The following is a 23,788-nucleotide window of genomic DNA, read 5'->3' on the forward strand; positions in this document are numbered from 1 at the left end:
ACTTAAGCCATATTTTAGAAGTGCAATATGCTGCTGGAAGTTCATGAAAATACTCTTTCATACACTTAAAGAAGTGAACAGACTAAAAAAAAATTTTAGGATACAATGGGGAATGTTTTTTGTTGTTCTGCGGTGCAGTCAAAGCTAAATCTAGCAGTTTACATAAGCCATGTTCTGGCCTAAAAAGTAATGTTTAAGTTTGCATTAGGTTCAAATATATATTTTGCCTTATAATAATTTCAACAAATATGTGAAAACTGCCTTTCAAATGGAGGTTATCACTAAATATGGAGCAAGTTGCTGCAAGGCGGAACTAAAAAGAATTTCAATCTCTTTAGAATTCAAACTTTGAGAAGAAAGAACCGTAGTGAGTATCAGTTCAGTCATTGAGCAATATGTAGGCAATACTTATTGAACTGTTTGGGGTTTACTGTACACTTCAGTCTCTGAAGTGAGTTGTTCGCTGATGCAATTTGTTGGGATCGTTTACTGAAATTATTTGGTAATTCCTGGAACGCTGTGAAACTCACACCGTTTTAGTGGGCAGAAGTAGGAGAATATTCACAATTAGCATTCTAACATGATATTACTGAAGTTAACAGGCATTTTGGAAGATGAAATCTTGCCGCTAAGAAGAGAGGATCAAGAATCGGAGTGGTTTTGAAATGGTTTTTGACTGCTACTTTTAAAGACTCAAGGGGGAAAGCGGTACGAGATATCATTGGGTGTTACAACAGTAAACAACAAGTTTTGAAAGCAGCTTTTATGTGTTGGCGATAAAATCTTGTTTAAAACTTCAGTTGCTGAACCAGAAAAAATGAATTAATCCACAATGTCCTATCAGTTCTACTTCTAAAAATATCAAGTGCTTTGAAATGTGGGTTGGGTTGTGATTTCCTGCTGTGATTTAATTCATGCATCTGACGGCGAATATGCACCCTAAGGTCCCCTTTATTCTTTTAATATCTAGACGTTTTCATATGTATAGTAATGATAATAACAGTAGATTATAAATAACAACAGGACGCAAATGTTTCAGATGCAAAAATTGTCAAATTGTTTAATAGCAACTAAAGTGCATAATCAATTCAGTGAGGCTATATTTTTGATTTTAGTAGACAATTTTACAAGAAAGTTCTAGAAAAATAGCTAAAATAAGTACTAATTCCGTCTCTCCATAGACTCAGCCATCGGCACTTCAGATCATCATCTGAAAAACAACAGATCAACCTTTTAGCAAAGACACATACATATTTGGTGCTCAAGACGGTTCTTAATATCAATGTTGAAAACAGCTTAAAGGGGCTATAAGTATTTCATAAATTAATCGTTTTTAATTGCCAATGTGTGAACAGCTTGTAATGAAACTTAAAAAAATAGACCTTCCCTGACTTCCTATTGTCTATGAAAGCCTGCAGACTGATTTTTATATGAAGGACTCGGGACGTTTTTGCCAGGAAAATCAAAAGAATGTGACGTTTACGCGCGCTCCCGAGAACTAGAGGATGGATACCCGACCCAAGCCCGACGGGCCGGGCCGGGTTCGGACAGATATTTAGAAATGATGTTCGGGTTCGGGTCGGGCTCGGTCACATCAGCACGATAAGGCATTGAACATTTTAAATTTAAAACAGGTTATTATGTAGGTAGCCAATGTGCCTGATGCTTTCACTTGATGCAAACGATCGTTTTTTTGTGATTAAAATACATGTAAAATATTAACATAACATCTGTCTTCCTGTGTGCGGACATTTGTTTATGTAGCCGTGACAACGAAACACGTGCATAATGTGCGCGCGCCTGTGTCAAGAGCGCTTGTTGCTCCGCACGCTGATGCGCTCATTCTGTTGACATTTCCGATTGACTTCCTACAGTTGCTTAATAAAAGCGGGCTTTCCACACAAACAAACGTAGCCTACAATTGTCATTAGTATGAGAAAAAAATGGGATTTTAACTGCCGGTCTCGGGTCGGGCTCGGACATAAATATCTTTATGCCTGTTGGGCTCGGGTCGGGTTCGGTTACTGCTCTGTCGGACGCGGGCCGGGCTCGGACAGAAAAATTCGGCCCGATCCGCACTCTACCGAGAACCTATTCCATGAGACACATGAAACAAATGATTATAAGATGGGCCGAAATAACTATTCTGTACTGTAATGTCAATGTGACATGCAAAGAGAAGGGATTAATTCAAACTATAATCTCAACTTTATAAATCAAACTATCATAACAGTGTCATTTTAATGACCTCATCTGTCAACATGATGGCAGTGAAGCAGAACTAGGTTCAGTCTCTTGTACGTTACGTGTGCGAGCCGAGCACGAGCATTAAGTTGCCTGGCTGCATTTCAATTTACAGCCACCGGTGTCGCTAATAACAAGGGTTTCTGAATTCTATGTTTGGCCCCTTTCTTATTTTTGTGGATCATATTTTTTCAGGATCCTTTGATAAATAAAGTGAAAAAGAACAGCATTTGGTAAAAATAGAAATCTCTTATAACATTATAAATGTCTTTACATTTGGGTCTTCAATAATTAAAATATGCTTATGGATTTTGTTTAACCTGGTCAACAATTACTGTACTTACTGTAGTGTTTATGCACACGGGGAGGTGTAGTCAATCACAGCCAATTCACCTGGAGGAATAGAAACACAACATAGTCTTTTTTGTGCACTACATTGTTGAGTTTGCCCCAATAAAATAAAAATGTATTATGCTAAGATTAAATACAGGCTCGTGAAGCACAATTACGCAACTCCTATATCATGATGTCACTAAGATTTATGAAAAACGAAAATCTCAAACGTTAAAATGGAAATAGGTTTTCCCATTTTAATTATTTAATTTTACTTATATTTGTTACGTTTATTATCTTTTTTGCTGGGTTTATAATAAAAACCCTCTATTTTTTTTTTTTTTCTCAGACTTGTTAGTGCACAACGATGAATAAACACGTACTGATCTTGTAGTAATCATAGACTATCACTACAGCTGGTTTCAGGTTCTGCACCGGGACGTCCTGCAGGAGCTGCAGGGTGATGGTCTTCACCTGCTGCTTTTTCAGCTGGATAAGAACAGAAAGTTATTTTCATGCAAGATTACGAAGAGATTTATTTGCTATGGGGCACGAACATAAAAACGTGTGTCAAGTACACATGGTTCATTTTGATTTCATATTGAATTTATCCCTTAATTAATTGTAAAAAAAAAAATGTGATGCAAGATTACGAAGAGAAACAAATGTGTAAGAGTGTTACAGTACGTAAACAAGGTCGATTTTGATTTCATTTAGAAATATAGTGTCAACATCAGCAATCCATCCCAAAAATGTTTCAAGCCCCCTCAAGGTATTTGAATAAATCTAATACGCTCACCCCATCCAAATATATAAAGACATGATCCTCGTCCAGATCCACTCGTTTGATGGTGGGGTCTTCCCTCAGCTGTTGGAGACAGAGAAGAGAGCGAATCAAACACTGCCTGCAGTACTTGAGTTCAAAAGAGTAGCAGAGCCCTTCAAGTGTCACTCACAGCCTGCAGAGACGTCTCATCCAGCTTAAACCCAGACAGAAGCCTGATGTTAATGATCACCATGTTGGTCTCCGCTCGTGTGCCGTCATACCTGTCACACAATCGCTCCAACAGTCACAAACAGGGTTCACAACCACACATTGTTCTGCATGTAGTCTGACAGACCGCAAAGTCTACGTTTATTAGGCCATAAAATAGGTTTCATATTCATTCATTATTTCTTTCTTTCTTTATAGAATCAAATGTATACAAGTTACTAATTCGTTTCCTTATACTTTACATTTAGCAGTATAATTCCAAATTCTATTCTATTTTGTATATTTATTTTTATAGTCACTGCCATTCAAAAGTATGATGTTGGTAAGATTTTTTTTTTTTTTTTTTTTTAAGTCTCACCAAATGCTCACCAAGGCTGCATTTATTTTATCAAAAATACAGTAATATTGTGAAATATTATTATAATTTAAAATGACTGTTTCCTATTTGAATATATTTTGAAATATAATTTATTCTTGTGATGGCAAAGCTGAGTTTTTAGCATCATTACTCCAGTCTTCAGTCTCACATGATCCTTCAGAAATCAGTCTAATATGCTAATGTGCTGCTTAAGAAACATTTCTTATTAATATAATTTTGTAACATTATACTTTTGGTCAGTATAATGCATCCTCACAAAGTAAAAGTATGAATTTATTAGTTGAAAAAAATCCACTGATCCCACATTTTTTTAACAGTAGTATATATTTTTCATATTTATTGTTTTTTCCCCCCCTTTTTTTGTGCTAGTTTAAAGTATTTGCATGCATAGTTAAATACTTTTATAGTGTTTTAGGGTTCATTAGCTTATGAGTGTCACTATTATTTTTTTTGTTTTTTCATATGGAAAAGAGCTGTGTAAAAATTCTTCAAAATATCTCTCACGGGTTTGAAAGGACGTGATGGTGAGTAAATAATGACAGAATATTTATTTCCGGGTGAACTATCCCTTTAAAAAATAATAGCATGTACAGTAAGTATTTAAATAAAAAGGATAAATAATGATATAACGAATGAAATTTGTTGCAAATAAGCATGTTAAAAGTGTTATACTCATGAGGGCTGTTTCCATTAATTAAGACAGTAATAATAGTTTCTAACAGACGTATGGCTCACCGGACTGTGGTGGTTAACGTAAAAGCTCCGTTCCTTGTGTTGTTGCAAACCCCAGTATTTGCTTTGACGTTGAAGGCCAATGAGTCAGGAGGAGGCGGGATATTGTAGTGCAAGGCGAACTGAGAGACAAATAACAGAAGGATTTCATCATTTACAGTAGGTTTTAAAAGAATAATTCGCCCAAAAATGAAAATTAAGTCATGTACTCATCCTCATGTCATTCCAGTCCCATATGACTTCCACATGTGATCCATACAAGAAAAGAAGGTCATACATGTTTGGAACAACATGAGGAGTAAATAATGACACAACTTTAATTTGTGGGTGAACTATCCGTTTAACTTGGCAAACTGTACATCATAAGAGCTATGCACCTGCACAAACACACAGCCTTTGCCTTCTGCTCTGAGCTTGTATGTGCCATTAGTTTGCTGAAGCTGTTTCTCCTGGTAAAGCAATCGGTTGTTCCGGTTCACGGTGAACAGGTTTTTCTGGCCTGAGGGGGAGGTCACGGTGACGGTTATAGATCCTTCTGGATTGTAGGTGGCAGCACTGTACTTAGCAAGGGCTTGGAGTGCTACTACAGTATCCTGTTCACAGAAAGAGAGCGACACCACTTACAGTCAATAATGAGGAAACTGATCAAATGTTTTAAAAAAGCAGCATTAGATGAATAACATTACCTGGGTAGAGGAGAATCCTCCATAGGCGTTCTGCTGCTTGCTTAGCCAGTGCACTATGCCAGCAGAGTAGTTTAGTCCAAATCCAGGTAGAGTGGGTCCCGAGAGAAGCGCAAGCAACACGTAAGCACTCATCTCAACCTCCAGAGAGCCCGTCGCCTGAGCATTATTAGCCATAGACCAATATCGTCCCACACCTGAAGTGATAACAGCGAGAACACATAAGACTGGAACACTGAGGTCTTGTGATCGTGTTTTTTAAAAGCTAATAATCTAGATCGTGGGTTTTCAAACTGGGGTCCACAGAAAAAATTGAATTAAATATGTTTTCTCCTCTGTGAAAAACAAGGAATTTGTGGACACAAATAAAAAATGTGTTCCCTCAGTTTTATTTCATCGTGGCCACAGTTTAACATTAAAACAAGGGAATGAATTACTACACTGTAAGAAACAAATCTTTAGAAAAACTAATTATGTTCTGGCAGAAAATGACCTATCCCTTGGATTCACAGACAAGGCGTGAACCTAGTCCTAGACTAAAAGGCATGTTTGAGCTGTTTTAACTGAAAGCAATTTGCACAGGCATATCTTTAAATACGCATATCTGTAAAATATGTGCCATTGTTTATCTCCAGATGCATACCAGTAATGTTTTTTTCCCTAAGGAACGTTTATAAAAATGACTTAAGTGTCCTAATCATGGCTTAAAGGTTGTGTAGGTAAGAATTGTCTAAATAACTTTTTTTCAAATTAGCTTAAACTGTCTTTATATACCAATACATAATTAAAATGTAAGTACTTTGAAAAAGAGAGTATACAAATTGAGTGACTATAGTGTATTTAATCTTCAAAAAACACAGCTCATTAATTCCATTCGGGACTAAACAAGTGATTGGCTTGCGCGACTGTCACTCTCCGTCGCCATGACTATCGCCGCTATTACTGGCTCTGCCCACGTGCGCGCAGTCGCGCACCCGTTTTTAGGTGGGAGTGAATGGAATTAATGAGCTGTGTTTATTGAAGATTAAATACACTAGAGTCACTCAGTTTTTTATACTCTCTATTTCAGAGTACTTGCATTTTAATTATGTATTGGTATATAAAGACAGTTTAAACAAATTTGAATAAAAGTTTTTTTAGACAATTCTGACCTACCCTACCTTTAATCTAAGCTTAATCCCTGTCTGTGAAATGAGGCCTTAATGTTATCTGTTTATGGACATTTCCTTCAACCCTAAAACACAACACAATGCAATAATTCAAAATACCTGTGAAAACCCAAAATGAAAAAATTCCTTCATATTAACATGAGGCTGTATTTTTACAGACTTTTTTCTGCAGCGTACAATGTGCCCATGATTGAACTAAAACAAAAGGAATGAATTTATAAAATGTGGAAACGAATAAATAAAAAGTGGCCAAAAATGATCATGTTGTGGGAATTCATTCTTAACGTGATAGTTAACCCAAAAAATAAAAATTATTTCATTATTACTCACCCTCGTGTCATTCCAAACCTTTAAGACTTTCGTTCATCTTCTGAACACAAATGGAGATCTTTTTAATGAAATCTGAGTGCTTTCTGTCCCTCCATTGACAGTAACTACAATTCTGACGTTTTAAAACGTTCATAAAGAGATTGTAAAACTAATCCATATGAATTGAACCAATGAGGTTTGGTTCATTCTCGTGAGGTCTGTTCTCAGGCGTCAAGAAAGTACAGTTGAGCTTCTGCTTATGTTCGCTGATCAATGTTTATATGTGGAAAAGTCCTCAATTAAATCTGTTCAGCGTAAAAAGCGATCGAGTCTCTTCAGAAAATTCGGACTAAACCGCTTTATTCATATGGATTAGTTTTACAATTTGAAGCGTCAAAGTGGTAGTTGTGTAGCTGTAAACTGAGGGACGGAAAGCTCTCAGATTTCATCAAAAAGATCTTAATTTGTGTTCTGAAGATGAACGAAACTTATGGGTTTGGAACGACATGAGGCTGAGTAATTAATGACGATTTTCATTTTTAGGTGAACTGACCCTTTAATTTGTGGCCATGATTTTCTTTTTCATGTGCTGGGTTCCGTACTATAGAAATATTTTTTTATTGAAATTGAATTGAAAATTTAACAGAAAATTAAAGACATAAGTAATAATTGAATTATTGAATAAGTAAATTATTTAATTTAGCAAATGCAAAATAGAAAAGCCTTTAATATATGAAAAAATATAGGAACTTTCTATTTAAAAAACATGTATATATATATGTATGTATTTTTGAATAATATTTTTTTTGCACATAATCTAAAGGTGAATGGTACCTTCTCTTTTGGCCTGCTGGTTCAGGTTGGAGAGGAGGTTCTGCCTCATCTGCACATCTCCAGCGAGAGTGAAGGTGTAGGACAGCAAGGCGGTGACGTAAGTGTTGGTAATGTTACGCGAAGCCACCTTTAGACACGCAAGGCTTCTCACCACCATGGCATCCTTACACAGCATACAAAAGACTTAATACAGATAATGTGACTAATGAAGGAAGCACACACTCATTGGGTTAGAATGATCTGTGACTACAAGAGTCCATCCCATAAGATGGGAGATGGGGTTTACTCACAGATGTCTGTACGCCTAATTCCAGCAGCGCTGCAGTGATGTACGCAGAAAGAGTGACTTCATCGCTGACGCCACCCTGTAAGAGCAAAGCATCATCAAAGATCCTTCCCACCCTCAGCACTTCAATCTCCTCCGCTTATTGCCATCTAACTGACATTTCCAGAGTGTGAAATCCAGGACCACCAGACTAAAGAGCCGCTTTCCTCCCCATAAATGACTCTGATCCAGTACCTCTCCCTGAATCATCTCCTCATCCCACTCGCCGCTGTGACAGCTTCTCAACTCATCTCATTTTTCTACCATATTTCTGAAACAGTATTTGATATTTTTTTCTCTGATTTTATGTAGAAGATCAGAAGATTTAATCGTCACTCTATGCAGATGACATTAGAACATCAAAAGGGTTTTCTTAATCAGTATCAGTCGATTTGATGTTTTCCGGTTTAAAGAGATCTGAGAATGAAAAAATTGTCAAATTGTTTACCGTTTTAAAAGGATACAACTTATAAAGCTTATACAGTATATTTTAATCATGAACCTCACTAAATCCTGATATACACACACACACACACACACTCTCTAATAAGCCCCTACTGCACACGGTAAACGAAAAGCCCTGCAGGTACCAATGTTCAGTTCATGTGTGCTGTCATCTTCTATAAAATGAAACCTTGATGGATGGAGTTTTAATGGCTTGATAAAATATCTCTGCTGAAATAACATCTTGACTGAAACTCTTTGATCACGCTGGTCTTCCAGGCTAAAACTCTTATAAAATCAGGAATCCCAACCAGATAAAGTCCAGTTTAGGAGAACCACTAGATCTGATTAAACCAGCTGGGACCTTAGGTTGGTTTAAGAAGATGTTTTTCAGCAGCAGATTGCACGACTCTTCTGTTCTCACCATCATTTGAATGTGGTAAAGCCTCCCGACAGAGGCGAAGCAGCCGTTGTCCATCTGCTGTTGACCCAGCCAATCCTTTGCCCTGTCGATGTTGTTCTGATCTATAAATATGTACCTCTTTGCCCCACCGAAAGTCTTCATCACAAATGCAGTTAGCCTGAGGAAACAATATAAATTGCTGTCAAATTCCTACACTTGAGTAAATCTGTGGTGAAAATCAAGCTTTTAATGTTGTTTATATGTCTATGTGGTGTTTTTAATATGCTTTAAGACAAACCATGTGCAAATTCATAAGTCAACACCATTGCTGAGTTTTTGGTCCTAAAACCACTAAACCAATGACAAGTCTCAAAAACGATTTGAAATTGATAATATTTCTGACGTCACAAACTACCTTGTAACCAATCACGTCAACGTGTGATCATCAACCAGTGGATCTCTGAGCTGGTGTGAGGGAGTGGAGGTGGGGCTAATTAGCATATTCATATACTGCTTATACTAAATGAGGCAAGGGTGTAGAGCAGTGCTATTCAAATGGCGGACCTCGACTTGGTTCCATCCGGACCGTGGGACATAATTGTGCCATTGTACCGTTTCTACAGTTTAAAATAAGCAGCGCTTAAAAAAACCCACAAGCACTCAGGGTTGTTTACAGTAATGATCTTTCGGAGCTGCATCCCGTTTTTGTCTGAACGAGAATGCAGAAAAAAGAAAACAAATTGTATCTGTCATACAGATGACTCAGACCATTTAACTAAACCAGGTTTGTGCATGGCACCTTTATCACCTTAACCTACATTAAGCATTATCAGCATATTACGAGCATTTCATAATAGACAATGTTATATTTTGGAAAATTATTTAGAAATGGCAGGGAAGACAAAACAACTTTTATAACGTTTATAACTTAAAGGTGCTCTAAGCGATCGTGGGTGACGTCACTTCTTGTTGACGTTCGAACTATTGTCAAACAAAACGGAGGCTAGCTAGACCCTCCTCCTCCTCATCTCGTCTCCAATAAATGAACATTTAAATTCATAACAAACAGTGGATAAAAACAACCATTCACATAAATTGTCGCCATACTATTAATTTGATTGATCATTTACAATACAGATTGATCTCTAGCTGCTACTAACATATGTTGTATTCACCAAAGTTAACGCTGACTGCATAGTTCTAGCTAATTATATCCTTGTGTGGGTTTGGCGAACATAAGCGTCAATTTAGAAGAAGAAAAAATTAACGTTACCCACCTGTCAAGCAAAAACAGAGTAACGTTAACCTGAACGTTGGACTTGAAGCCCTTCTGTCGGCGGAGTTCTCGCCATCTTTCGAATGCTTTACCGATGTAAATTCGGTAACTTTACTTCGCGCATTCTTTATCCTTTTCCCTCTTCTTTGTAAGTTGATCAACGGAACGTCGTCTCTTTGGTCGTGTGTCGGCCATTATTCAAACTTCCCTCTTGATGCTTCTCTCTCCTTCACTCACACACCCCCTTCATGTGTACGCGCACTAACCCCCAAGACCCACCCTCAAATACTTCTTGCCAGTGATTGGCTGGAACACTTTTTGTTATGTTTCGTGGACGGGTTAGCCCAGTTTGTTTTTGTTGCCGTTTGTGGAGCCTGTGGTGTCTACAGAGACCATGTTTTTTTACAGTGTGTTCAGGGGACAGGTAGCTAGCGGATAGTGAGGAGATGTTTGCTGTATGTGACAAAAAATATTTTGGCCTGACATCACTTAGTCACTTTAAGGCCGAATGTAGAGGGCAGGTGTCGTGCCGAATTCTGACCCCCGTCAAATTATTACCTCCCTAGTATTGGTAGGTTTAGGATTAGTTGTAGGGAGGGGTTCGGATTAGGGGTGGGGTTAGGATTAGGCAATCAGGGTACTGACTTCAACGAGGGGGGTAATAATTTGGCAGGGAGTCGAAACGCTGGAATCCAGTCATGAAAATGAGCTGCGCTGTTTCGTCTACTTACTCAAGTTCACGACGCACTCATGGTGTTATGAATACATGAACATTTCCAGAGCTGCTCTGAGAGAACGCCTATAATGAGCATTTTCATCGTTTTATTAGAGAAAAACCATTGTCAAATTCACTCTGAAACAGGACTTCACTAAAACCCGTCAAAATGAAAGTTCGGTTTAGGAAAAAAATGACAGAAATTACTGTTGTAGGCCTACAACATACCTTTACAACCCTACACAGGAGAGTCCCCCACCCCAGCCCCGCTGTTAAAAAAGTAACTCAGTAACGTTTTATTAGTAATTGATTAATTTTATTGAAGTAATAGTACTTTTACCTGAATAGAATCTATTAATCTTTCCACCTCTGATCAAATGTGAGTTTTAAGGGATAACATTTTGACTACAGGGGGACTTTAATAGTTATCAGGAAGTTTCCTTGTGTATAAAGTCCATGTGGGCTAAAAACACCTGACCAGAAAGGCATTAAATCAGGCAAAAATACAGAATCCACAGCACAGTAAGTCCTAAGTTAAGCAACTGAATGCTTTCATTGTCTCTGTTTCTGACTCACCAGGTGTTACCAGAAGGATCACTCGTCCCAAAAGCGCTGTAAGATCCGTCATAATGCTGGTAAGTCAGCTCTCTCTGATAGCCTGCAACACAAAAAGGATTTTTTATTTAATTGGGGTTCAATATTTCTAACATTAAGTTATGATTCATCACCACTGAGCTTTTAATCAAATCCACCTGAGGAATGATGCAACGAGTTTTGGTGAGCTAGCTTGAAAAACGCTAAACTATTTAACTAATTGTCTGCAAGTTGACATTGTTAAAATATCAACGCATTTCATTTTGTATTTAAAAACGGCAAAACACTTGACAGCAAACAATAATTTCCGAACAGTATTTATCTCTTTCCCAATAAAACTATTTCAACTATTTAAAATAGTATTTACTGTTCTGTAAGATGCATTAATAAGCAATCATTTATTATTTCATAACAGATTTCCTCACCGCCCTCCAGGAAGGTTCTGGCTCGGTCTCTAATCTCAGGAGTGAGTTGCCTGCTGGTCTCCAGGTACTGAAGGATGTAAATATTGGGGGCAAAAAGCAGCATGTTCTGCTCTCCACAGCCGTATGGCATAGCCAACAGATTACCAATGTTCTTCAAAGCACGACCCATCAGGTCACCTACGGTCCAAAGAGCCAGGGGCATACAACCATTAGTTTGATTAAAAATCAGAAATGATATATATATTATATTTACAACATATTACTTCATTATGTATATGCTAATATGATGCAGCAATGAGTGTACATCATGTACATTTCCCAGCATATCTTTAGACTCACCCAGAACAGTGACGAAGCTTTTGGCAGAATCCTTGACAAAAACTGCGGGTAGAGTAAGGGAGACGGATGTCTCCTGTGGACGGTCTAATGGAATAGAGAAAAAAATGTCAAAACGCTTGCTCATATTGTACTTTCATTTCCTCTAACATCTTAGCAGTAACACGCAGTAGGGTTTAAAAGTTACAATGGAAGCTTTTTTTTAGTATTTTAACATTTATCCATTGCAATACCTTGCTCATAGGCCCTGTTTACACCTGGTATTTGTCAATTCGACGACGCTAAATACAGGTGTAAACAGGGTTTAAAACGTTTTGAGCTTGTCCACTTTTGACCACTTCCAGAGGTAGTCGACAACGCATTCGAATGAATTGCTTTTGTAGTGTAGTCGTATGTGGTCATGTGTTCGAACAACCACAAAAACCTCGCTTCTCTGCGCCTAATAACCTAAAGCGTAAACATTATGGGAAGCGCGCTAGTCAGATGGGATTTAAAGTTTCGTCCATTAGATTGTAAGATCCGAAAAAGCACATACAAGAAGCGGTCGAAGGTGGACAAAAGAGACCAGGTGCAAATGGGAATGTGTCTCCCTCGTCTACTTGCGATAGATCCGATAGACCGCAACGCATCTTAATAATATCATGTATAAACAGGTCCATAGACTTGCACTGTAAGTACATTGCTATAAAAAGAATGTTTGCTTATTTGTACAAAAGTGAAGGTAAAATAATTCTAATTCTTTATTGATTAAAATAGACAACACAACACACTGTAATGCCGCAAACCTGTTAAGCAGATGAGTTCATTCTGAGTGACGGACTGTTTAGTTCCCTCCGCCTGAGATGAGGGATGGATGGATGGATGGATGGATGGATGGATGGATGGATGGATGGATGGATGGATGGATAAGATATGCAATAAATACATTTCACATTTGCACTCAATTTCTGTTAACTATTTTACAAAGACCCAAAACAATATCCAAATAGCTATGATCTAAAAATAAATGAATACTGTTTTCCTTTAGAATAATAAAACACATTATGATGACAGAGGAATGTGTGTTAGGAAAGTGATTATGTAACGTTCATTCCATGTTGACTTGTTAGCTTGCTGTTGGAGATTGAGTCACATGATTTCAGTAAGCCTGTTTTTAATAGCACTCATATACAGTAAAGGCACGTACCTCCACCAGAACGCTCTGCATCACAGTATCAATTCTGCCTTTGTCCGGAAAAGTCACCACTTCATTGCCACACAGTTCTCGGGTTTGCACCGCCTCAGCGCGCACTGTAATGTTCACCTTTCCTGTAAAACACACACACACCAGTACACAGTGATCCTTTGTGTTACAGAAGAAACAAAGTGCCATGGGGCCTGGAATAATGCAAATCTGTGACAGTCTAGGCAGGACCCGTTAAAGGGATAGTCCACCCAAAAACTTTAATTTTGTAATCATTTACTCATGACCTGTATGATTTTCTTTGTTCTGTGGGACATAAAATAAAATATTTTAATGAATGTTGGTAACCAAACAGTTTTGGTTCCCATTGACTTCCATTATATAGACAAAAAATTAAATGGGAGCCAAAACTGTTTGGTTACCAACATTCTTCAAAATATCTTCAGTTGAAAGAAATAAAAACACGTTTGAAATGACATGCGTAAAATTAATGACAGAATTGTTACTATAGCCCTTTAAGACATTCCTATTTTAAGCATGATACAAAGCCCTGGTGCAAACATGATCAAACATAAAAAATAAACTTTTCAGTTTGTGGAACCAAATTGAAATGAAAATGAAATTTCTGTTTGTTTTTGCTCATATACATAGACGTATCTGGCTTACCCAGGGCAGAAGGCGTAACAATCCACTGAAAGGTTTTGCTCTCTTCAGAACAAATACACTGAGTGTATGTGCAACCTGTACATGGCCGAGCAGTGAACTGCTGTGAGTCTTTCAGCGTGACCTTCACCTTTATTAAAAGACACAGAGATTTTGTAAAGTGCCAGTCTACAGGAAACAGTTTTACTACAAACGCTTGCAAAACCACTCCAGGACATGCAAGTAAACAAATTACAGGGGCTTACCATGATACATTTGGGAAGGTAGTTGAATACAGAGGCTTTGAGAGTGAACGTCTCCTCACGGATAACAGAGTAAGGGAGGGAAAGGCTCACAAAGAAGGGCTTGAAAGCAGTGAGATTGATGTTGGGGGCCAGTCCAAACCCGGCAGGGGATGTGCAGAAAGCCCCCGCTGCCCATTTAGTGATGGTGTCTGGGACAGTCTTTGCAACATCCACAGATCCTGATCTCCTGGTGAATTATAATAGTGAAAAATATATAGTGCTTTTGTAGAATTTAAAAAGAATGTGCCATACTGTTTACAGTAATCCAAATAGGCAAATAGTTCCAAAAAAAGGGCTGCACATTATGAAGACAACCCAACCTGCCATGGTACAAGATACATACCCCACAGGGATAAGATCCCATATCCAGGTTTCCGGAAAGAATTTGCGGATCTTCCCAGCAGGATTTCTCATATTTCCACCAAAACCCACTGCCGGCGAGCCCACAAAGTGCTCACCTTCATCCATTGTAGCTGTTCGAATTGATGGTTTGTAAATCCAATAGATAAAAAGGGCATTTCTAAAAACCTAAACAAAATCAAATTACTTACATTCCCCCGGCAACGACACGTCATTGTCAATCTCAGGACAAACAACAGGTGCTTTCATATCAGAGTTGGAAGCGATTCTGATTCCAACATCCTAGAAGAAAAGCAAGCTTTATGTGACGGATAGTGTACAGTGAGGCTGACATTGGAAATAAGAAGTGTTGTTTATCTTACTCTAAAGATGCTGTAGACATCTTTATCAATAGTGTAGTAAGGGTAATAGATTCTGCGCCTGCGCCTCGGAAGCTCAGCAAATTCCCTCTCCATAGGATGCCGGCAGGGGTAAGGCTCCATTATTTCCTCAATGTTGTATGGGTACTCTGACAAAAGCTGGACTGGTAACATTCCAAAGACCTGTTGAATAATGCTAAGATATTGATCCGTAGAATTGACAATGTAATCTCCTAATAATCATTGAAAAACATTATTAAATTGCCATAAGAGTGTGAATAATATGAATAATATAAAACTAGTTTAAAGCAAACGAGATGTACTTTGTTGTATTCATATATGTTTCATGTGGTTTTGCGCAGTTGTTGCATTTTCAAAAAACTATTTTCTATTTAATAATTAAAAAATAATAATTTGGCGTAACCAACCAGTACAAAGTAATGACATATTTTCATTAAATCACATGAATTTTGCTTTAAAACTTAAACAGTGAAGCAGTTTTGTAAAAAAAAATATGTTCCAATATTAAAATGGTTAAAATTAAAATAGGAAATCATATTTGTAATGTCATGTTGAATAACCAATTAAAGTAAAAAGTAATAACGTATTTTCATCACACCACATGATTTATTTTTACTTTTAAAATATTAATAAACTGTTTTTAAAATATTTTTTCAATATTAAAATATAATTTTTTAACAAGTAAAAAGTAATAACATATTTTCCGTACACTACATGAATTTTTATATATGTTTTATATTAATAAGCAGTGAAGCAGTTTTGTTAAATTCAACAAAAAAAGTATTTGAACAAAAATGCGAAAAATATGCAAATAATATTTATAATGTCATGTGTAACCACCAAGTAAATTTTCCCCACAACATGAATTTTGTTTTAATTTTTTTAAATATTAACAAGCAGTGAAAATAGTTTTGTTGAAATATTTAAAAAATGTTTTAGTAAATAATTATAATTGGTTATGCCAAACTACTAAGTTTATTTTCAAGAATTGTATTCTTTTAATAAAGCTTATTTTTTTCATTATTAACTTGTTTTATGGACAGCTTTATCATTTTTTTTACTTCATGAGCCCCCAAAAATCAATCTAAAAATCTGAATTTTAACTGGGAAATTAAAAACATGCTTATTATGGAAGAGGTGTATTCTTTTTTCTTCTTTTTTTTTACTCGTTCAACTGGTGAACTCATCTATTAGTTATAGTTGTAATGTAAGTTATGATGTAACATACAAAGGCTGCATTGAGCTCTGCCTCTGGCCTCAACAGAAGCACACTCTGATCGATGGCCCGAACGGAGCACAGGGAGCCAGGGCTGGCTTTCAGGTTAAGAGATGTCTTCTCTCCAGGTAGTGCCGTGGGGGACGAGAACTTTAAAGACACCTGAAATGCACAAGCACAGTCTCATCACACATTCATGATAATAATAAAAAAATACATAAAAGCTTGAAGGGCACATTGAGTTCTGAAATGGGATTTCATGTGGGATTTTCTGACCTTGTTTGGCAAACATTCTTCAATGGGGAAGTTCATACTGTCTGCTACTGCTTCTCCGCTGGGAAGAACTGTGTAAATCACCACCTGAGCGAATGGAGTCAGAGATGCTGTCTTCCTCAGTGAGAATGTCAGCTCTCCTTTGTTTTCTATTATGAGAGAGAGAGACCATTTGTGAAAAAAAAAAAACAGGCACCATTAAAATACACTTGTACCCTATACAGAACAATGTAAATGTTGTTTAAAACAAGCTGTGTACCTTTTCCGGTCTTCACACTCACGGACAGACGGCCGTTTAGAGCCATGCTGCCTTTGGAAAGGACCTGGAAAGCAAAAGGTAGATAATTACTGACAATTTATGCAATGCTACAGAGCTCTACAGCTTGATTAACATTGCGATATTTTTCATCATCATTTCTCCTAGTGTAATACAGTTACCCTGCAAAATTTAGGAAACCTTCTGTTTCAGAACCAAAAAAGGGGTCGAAACACTGATATTAAAATTCTGGCCAATTATTTTCATATTATGGCAGCAATGGCTGATATTAAAAGTCTAAAATATTTTTGTCTAAATAAATTAAAACGAAACATCACAACATTATACTCTTAAGTCTACAGTTTGAAAAAATGGTTATTAATTTTGGAATTGGCTAAAGATTACATTTATAAATGTGTTTGGTGTTTTTAAAATTATATGTAAGTGAGCATTAATCTAAATGTAACATTTTGGGAAATAATCTTGGACAATTCAATTATATAATATAAAGGTTATACATAAGGTTCCGATATAAACCTGTACAGATAAAATAAGACATCTCTAATATTGGCTATGACTAATATGGTACTGATATATCGTGCTTCGCTGAAAAAAGTCAAAAAGCTTGTTGAGCAATAAAACAAATGACCAAGCAATTGATGGACAAATAAAAAAAAGAGTGTCAATATTAAACATACAATATAGAAGAAATCCAAGGTGTTCTGGCCTGGTTTCAGTGCATTGCCCTGAATGATGTAACTGGCCACCACAGTTGCATCAGTGTTACAGCTGAGCTTCCCTGAAGCCTTCGTCAACATCAGGAAACTTTTACTTTTGGAGTAAAAGGGTCTTACGTAGAGATATCCAGATGGATAATATCTATCACCCCAATAATTAGTCCGCTCTTGTCTCCTATGTTGGGCCTAATAAAAAAAAAAGTTAGCAAATCAATTTACTGAACATGTGAAATGTTACAATATACTGCATTATATACATACTGTAAACATCATGTTATAAAACAAAAACACGACTAACCTGTAAAGACACAGGTTTCCCTGACCACTTAGAAGTGTTGAAAGAGAAGCTGGCAGTACCAGTGCTGTCTGTCCTCAGTGTCACATTAACAACTTTTTCACCATTATCTCCAAAGACAATCACTGTCTCATTTTTCATCGGACTGGACTCTTGATTAGTGACCATAACCTTTAAAAAAAAACATGTAGAGAAAGATAAAAATTATTAGCTCACAAACAAATGTTAGACTTCCTGTACACAGTATGGCTATGCTAACTGCTAACTGGTTGTTTATGAATGCTGGTGCCAAAAGTTATGGTACCACAATGAACTTTATTCTAACTTTCTAAAGATACATCTGGAGTGCAGAGTTACTTTTGGAGCAGATGTTACCTTTCCCTTAAAGAGCATGCCAGGCCTGTATGTTTCTGATGTATCCTCAAAGTTAACATTGACATAATCACTGGTAAACATAGCTGTAGTAGTGGTCCCCGACACAGTTATCCCTGGAGGAACAAAAGACAGTGTTTCATTACTCTGTATAGGAGAATTAAAATAGACAGCAGCGGTTATTCTCTCACCTGTTCCAGACTCTTCCACTTCACAATTCACTTGGATATTTCCACTGAATTGTAAGCCAAATTCTGTCACATTGACCACCCATGACCCACAGCCAGTCCTGTCAGTCTAAATAAACAAAAATTAAATGAAAACAGTCATTTAAACTTTTAAAATACTGACCCTTGTGAAAAAGAAGTATACTTTAGAATAAAAAAAGGGTACTTATTACAGAAATAGTATACTTTTATAATATACTGTAATGTTTTAAGGCATTTTGTATGATAATTGCAATTGAATGAAAGTCTATTACAGTTTCAATTTATACTAAATGCTATTAGCTGAACTTTGAAGTGCTTTTGAAGGACTTTAGTATATCTTTAAATGTAATTTCATAATGACTTCTATTGCCTTTGAAATATGGTGTACTGCCAAACATACTGAGAAATATTATGTAAATTGAAATGTAGCACATTTGAAATGTATTAACTTTAAATGTAATGTTGAATAACATACTACAGCTAAATTATATTCAAGAACATGTGCTTGAGTATGTTAGCCAACACATCTAAATAAGTGTAATATGTACTTTAAAGTAAAACGTTTCATTTTACATTACTTTTTAAAAGTGTACTGAAGAGTGTTCAAAAAAACATTCATGAAAGTGTTCTCTCTTTCAGTACAGTATACTTAAGTGGCCCTTTATTTTATTTATTTCATAGTTTTTAAATAGCATATGCTGTTTATAAAACACTAGCAAGTTTTGTCAGAAATGCTGTTCACTAAGAAATTGCATAGAATATTATTATCAGCTATTATGGCATTACTATTAGCTCATTGTTATTTCTTGGACTTGGGGCCTTGTGATATATAAAGATGCTTAATAGAATACATGCTAATTAGTACAGTGTTTTTAGGAATTCAACCAAAAAGGGTAACGGTTTTCTGTGTGCAGAAGGTGACTTACCGTCATTGAATATGACTTGCATATGTCAACCCTTTCATAAGGGTATTCTGGGCGTCTATAATAATAGTGATTCCAGGTGTTCCCACACACTTTAGCATTCACAGAGCCCTGCACAGGCTTCCCATAAGTGTATCTACAGTGGAAAAAGGGTTGTTTTAATCAGGATGAACATATCACTGAAACAAAGGTATGTGCTTATGTAAATAATTTAACATTATTTGAACAAATTCTTACTTTGCACAAATTTTCAGAGTGACCTCTTTGTCCAGGACGGTTATTACAGTTGGAAAATTTATGTTCACTTCATATTTTGGCAGAACTAAAAGAGACATGGGGGGGGAAAACACTATATATATAGCTGATCAATATTGGATTGGCATATAAAAGCTGAATTCTAGTTCTGACCATATTCTTTAATTTCAAAGTTGTGTGATGTTTGCTGGTTCTTCTCATCCCAAGCAGTGATCGTGTAGAAACCCTGAGTGGCTTCTGGAGATATGGAGTGGAAGAGGTCCAAAATGCCAATCCTTGTTGACTGATTCAACCACTGACCAATGCGATTCGAGTTCGGGTCCTAAACAACAGTGGCACATAATGAAAAAAAAAAAGCCTACAGTGCTTTTGCAACTGCATTTAAGTGAAGTAACAAACAATGAACCGATCATCATGGCTGCTTGAAAGTTTTTATACCTGGAGTTCAACAGTTTGAAACTGCAAGAGAAAGACAGAAGAAAATCATTTCAGTTAGATTTAAAAAAAAAAAAAACAATAATATATATTCAATTAAAATAATTATGATTAATACTGTATATATATATATATATATATATATATATATATATATATATATATATACATACCGGTATATATAATTTTTTTAATGTAAACTGAATTAAACCTACCATTTGATTGCGAGGCAAGAAATTGGAATTCAGAGACACAATGCGAAATTTAACTGGAGAAGAGAAAATATGAGAGAATATTAACATGCAATACAGAAATAGTCACAGGTTCAGATTAGTAAATATGAGTACGAGTACTGACAACTGAAGCTATTGTGGAATAATTTGGATAGAGAAATATTACTTGTTTGTCCTGGCTTGTAGATAGGCTTGTCTGATTGGATGAAAATAAGATTTTTGGGGGGGTTTATGAGGATCTGAGTGGTTTTGTACAGGGATGTTCTGCCTCCTCGGATTGCAACATTGACGGATGCCACAGACTCCACAGTGACTAGAGGGACCTGGAAGATACAAAATAAAATAGGGAATGTGAAAACATAATCAAGACTGCAGCGACCACTGAACAATTCCATAGTGAAAAGTATGTGCAAAATGAATAATAAATGCACGTTTTATGGTTTTAGTTGCACAATATCAATATTTGATATCTCATCATGGATTATGCTCTTTAACATTGATGTAATTTTATAAGTGTTGTTCAGACATGATGTATACAAAAGGCCTCAATAACATAGCATTACCAGATACACTATAAGCTATATTGAGTAGCCTATACCAACCATAAACGGGACGCATTTGTAGAAATCCCTTGTAATGGAGCCTTGTTGTAGAATGGTCACATTTCCACTGTCAGACCTCAAAGTTACCACTAAAGAAAGTGTTTCGTTGGGCCCATGGATCTGTGCACACAGAGTCTCTGTGGTGCCACTCACCACCTGGGAAGTGACAGCCACCAGGTATATGCTAAAATAAAAGACAAAACACAGAGAAATATAGTGTCCTGGCGAAATTAAAATTCTTTACAAAAAACGTACCTACTTAAGTTTGTTTCAGTTTCTCATAAACATTAAGCAACACAACATCATAATAGTAAGAAATGTTTCTTAAGCACTAAATCAGCATATTAGAATGACTTCTGAAGGATAGCCTATTTAATAAAAAAAAAAAAAAAATCGTAATTATTCCAAAGCCTACTTGTATTATTCCACTGTATGTAGTTCGTTATATAGGCTAAGTGAAATGTTTATTAGATAAAAGGTAAAGCTTTATAATTTATGAGGGAAAGGGCATTCCCAGAATTCCCTGCACAAAAATTCACATTTGATTCTATTTAGCATAACGGTTTAGCATTAGTTAGTGTTTTGTGTTTGTATAACACCGGGCTCTGTCTTCATTGTTAATAATTTGCTAGAGAGGACAATATTGATTTTACCTCGCGGCTTTAATAGCTAAAACAAGATGCCATTACAGTTTAATGTAAAATACGGTGACCAATGCTCGTCATAATGCAAATTACAGAGTGTGAAGACAAAAGTGCAGTTGTTCTAAACTTTTCATCAGTGTTCACTGTAGTTGTGAAAGACGCTCGTCTAGTCTTCGACCTGCAGTTTTCCTCTTACTCTACTTTCTGTTATCAGGTATTTGTGAAGATAATAATCATAAGGGTTCTTACGGATCAGTGGCTCCACTCGTTAACAAGCATTGAAGCAGCAGCAGCGGCAGTATCGACAGCAGCAGCATCCTGACTCCTGAGCAGTTATTCCGGCACATGCGCAGAGAACTCGCCCACTGATCCCATCATTCAAGTGCGCACTTTTATACACCTCTGCCTCCTCCCTGTTTCGACCCCACCAAGGCAAGGAAAGTTGTGCAACTGGTATGAGTTGGATAAATTGGGATAAATTGTGTAACAATAAATTGGAGTGATTCATTAAAGTCAGTTGTTGCAAAGAGGCTGAATGGGTTAGCCTACACTTTTTTGTTGTTTGCAAAGATTAGCCTACTTTGACAAACAATCTGTAATGATCATTCAGTTATTTGAGACTTGGAAATGTTATAGGCTACATTGTAAACAATAAAATAAAATTGAACATTGAGCTCATTGCAGTAAGTTGTCGGCCTTATTACCTACCCAGGGAGTTTTCCCATGTCATTGTCATGGTGGTGTATATTCCCCCATCGGGTAATGGGAAATGTGCCACTGAGACTATTTCGAGAATCACGCACGACTTACAGCGCTCCTCTCCAGACGCGCTGGTTATCTTAAACGGGGATTTTAATCACAGCTCTCTCTCTACCACTCTGCCATCTCTTAGACAAATGGTGACGTGTCCTACGAGGGGTGACAAAACTATTGACTTGTTTTATACGAACGTTAAGGATGGCTATGTTGCCAAAGTGCTTCCTCCGCTGGGTAAATCAGACCATAATCTGATAACCTTGATGTCTAAATATACCCCGATGATACGGAAACAGCCGGTAACGTCAAAGACTGTGCGCATCTGGTCAGAGGATGCCTGTGAAACACTAAGGGGGTGCTTTGATTGCACAGACTGGACTGTGTTTTTTGATGGGGACAGTGATCTGGACAGTATTTCTGACAAAGTGACTTGTTATATTAATTATTGTGTTGAGTCCATAATTCCTTGTAAACTAATCAAAATCTTTCCCAATAACAAACCATGGGTCACCAGAGAAGTTAAGGCTGCTATTAATAAGAAGAAAGCTGCTTTTTACAGTGGTGATAAAAATAGGATTAAAAATGCACAAAGAGAGCTGAAAGTCAGTATCAGGCAGAGCAAATTAAAGTATAAGGAAAAGGTTGAAGGAAATATATCCTGTTGTAACACAAGAGGTCTATGGAATGGTATGAAGTCTATTACTGGATATGGGACCAGTAAACCCAGTTTATGTAATTTGGGTTTACAGGCTAACGATGCCAATACTTTTTTTGCAAGGTTTGATGAATTAGACTTTTCTTCACTTCATGAGAATGTTCTTTTTAACCTTCGGCAGAGCTGCTCTGAGGAATGTAGTCCAGCAATTACTCTTAACATTGAAGAGGTTCGTCAGCAGTTGAGGCGTATTAAACCAAATAAGGCAGCAGGCCCTGACGGTGTCCATCCACGCACCCTAAAAGTGTGTGCTGACCAGCTGTGCTCCGTCCTCCACTCATTGTTTTCTTTGTCCCTGTCTTCTGCCAAAATCCCGGTTATGTGGAAAACATCTTGTCTGGTCCCTATTCCCAAAAAAGCTAAGGTGTCTAACAATCTTTCTAATCTGAGGCCTATAGCTCTGACTTCGCAGATTATGAAGTGTTTTGAGAGGGTTGTATTGGATCATCTGACTAGGCATGTGTCTGCTTTTTAGGATCCTTTGCAATTTGCTTATAGGAAGGGTGTGGGAGTAGATGATGCATTACTATTTATGGTTCACAATATTTACAGTCATTTGGAAACTACTGCCAGTTCCGTTAGGATCATGTTTTTTGATTTTTCGAGTGCTTTTAATACTATACAGCCACATATTTTAGCTAATAAATTAATTGATTTTAAATTGCACAATACAACCATTGCCTGGAGTACCTTTTAGCACGACCACAGTTTGTTAGGATTGGTGACGAATATTCTGATACCATTCTAACTAATACTGGAGCACCTCAGGGTACAGTTTTATCCCCCTTTTTGTTTTCACTTT

At 36.9% G+C, this 23,788-nt stretch overlaps 1 protein-coding gene across 2 annotated transcripts; it reads right to left on the reverse strand.

Moving 5' to 3' along the window:
- Positions 1–377: 377 nt before the first annotated feature.
- LOC306996588 (alpha-2-macroglobulin-like protein 1) lies at positions 378–21,868 on the reverse strand. Of its 2 annotated transcripts, none has more exons than XM_079609292.1 (36): positions 21,765–21,868; positions 20,872–21,055; positions 20,436–20,592; positions 20,252–20,304; positions 20,040–20,060; positions 19,755–19,923; positions 19,584–19,668; positions 19,350–19,482; positions 18,406–18,511; positions 18,218–18,330; positions 17,846–18,013; positions 17,509–17,733; positions 16,814–16,877; positions 16,558–16,703; positions 16,294–16,443; positions 15,048–15,227; positions 14,898–14,967; positions 14,669–14,798; positions 14,287–14,512; positions 14,045–14,171; positions 13,382–13,503; positions 12,981–13,032; positions 12,199–12,282; positions 11,860–12,036; positions 11,417–11,498; positions 8,871–9,027; positions 7,968–8,042; positions 7,678–7,840; positions 5,369–5,562; positions 5,060–5,275; positions 4,686–4,804; positions 3,534–3,624; positions 3,377–3,445; positions 2,961–3,066; positions 2,589–2,637; positions 378–1,210 (listed from the first exon to the last, which is right to left on the reverse strand). In XM_079609292.1, the coding sequence occupies exons 1-35, from the start codon at positions 21,860–21,862 to the stop codon at positions 2,597–2,599; spliced, it is 4,353 nt and encodes a 1,450-aa protein (XP_079465418.1). In that variant the 5' UTR covers positions 21,863–21,868; the 3' UTR covers positions 378–1,210; positions 2,589–2,596. The 2 variants fall into 2 exon arrangements, with proteins under 2 accessions (XP_079465418.1, XP_079465417.1); XM_079609291.1 differs by having other exon boundaries at positions 14,877–14,967.
- Between the last annotated feature and the right edge of the window lie 1,920 nt (positions 21,869–23,788).

This window comes from Phoxinus phoxinus (assembly GCF_949152265.1).
Source record: "Phoxinus phoxinus genome assembly, chromosome: 4".
NCBI lineage: Eukaryota > Metazoa > Chordata > Actinopteri > Cypriniformes > Leuciscidae > Phoxinus > Phoxinus phoxinus.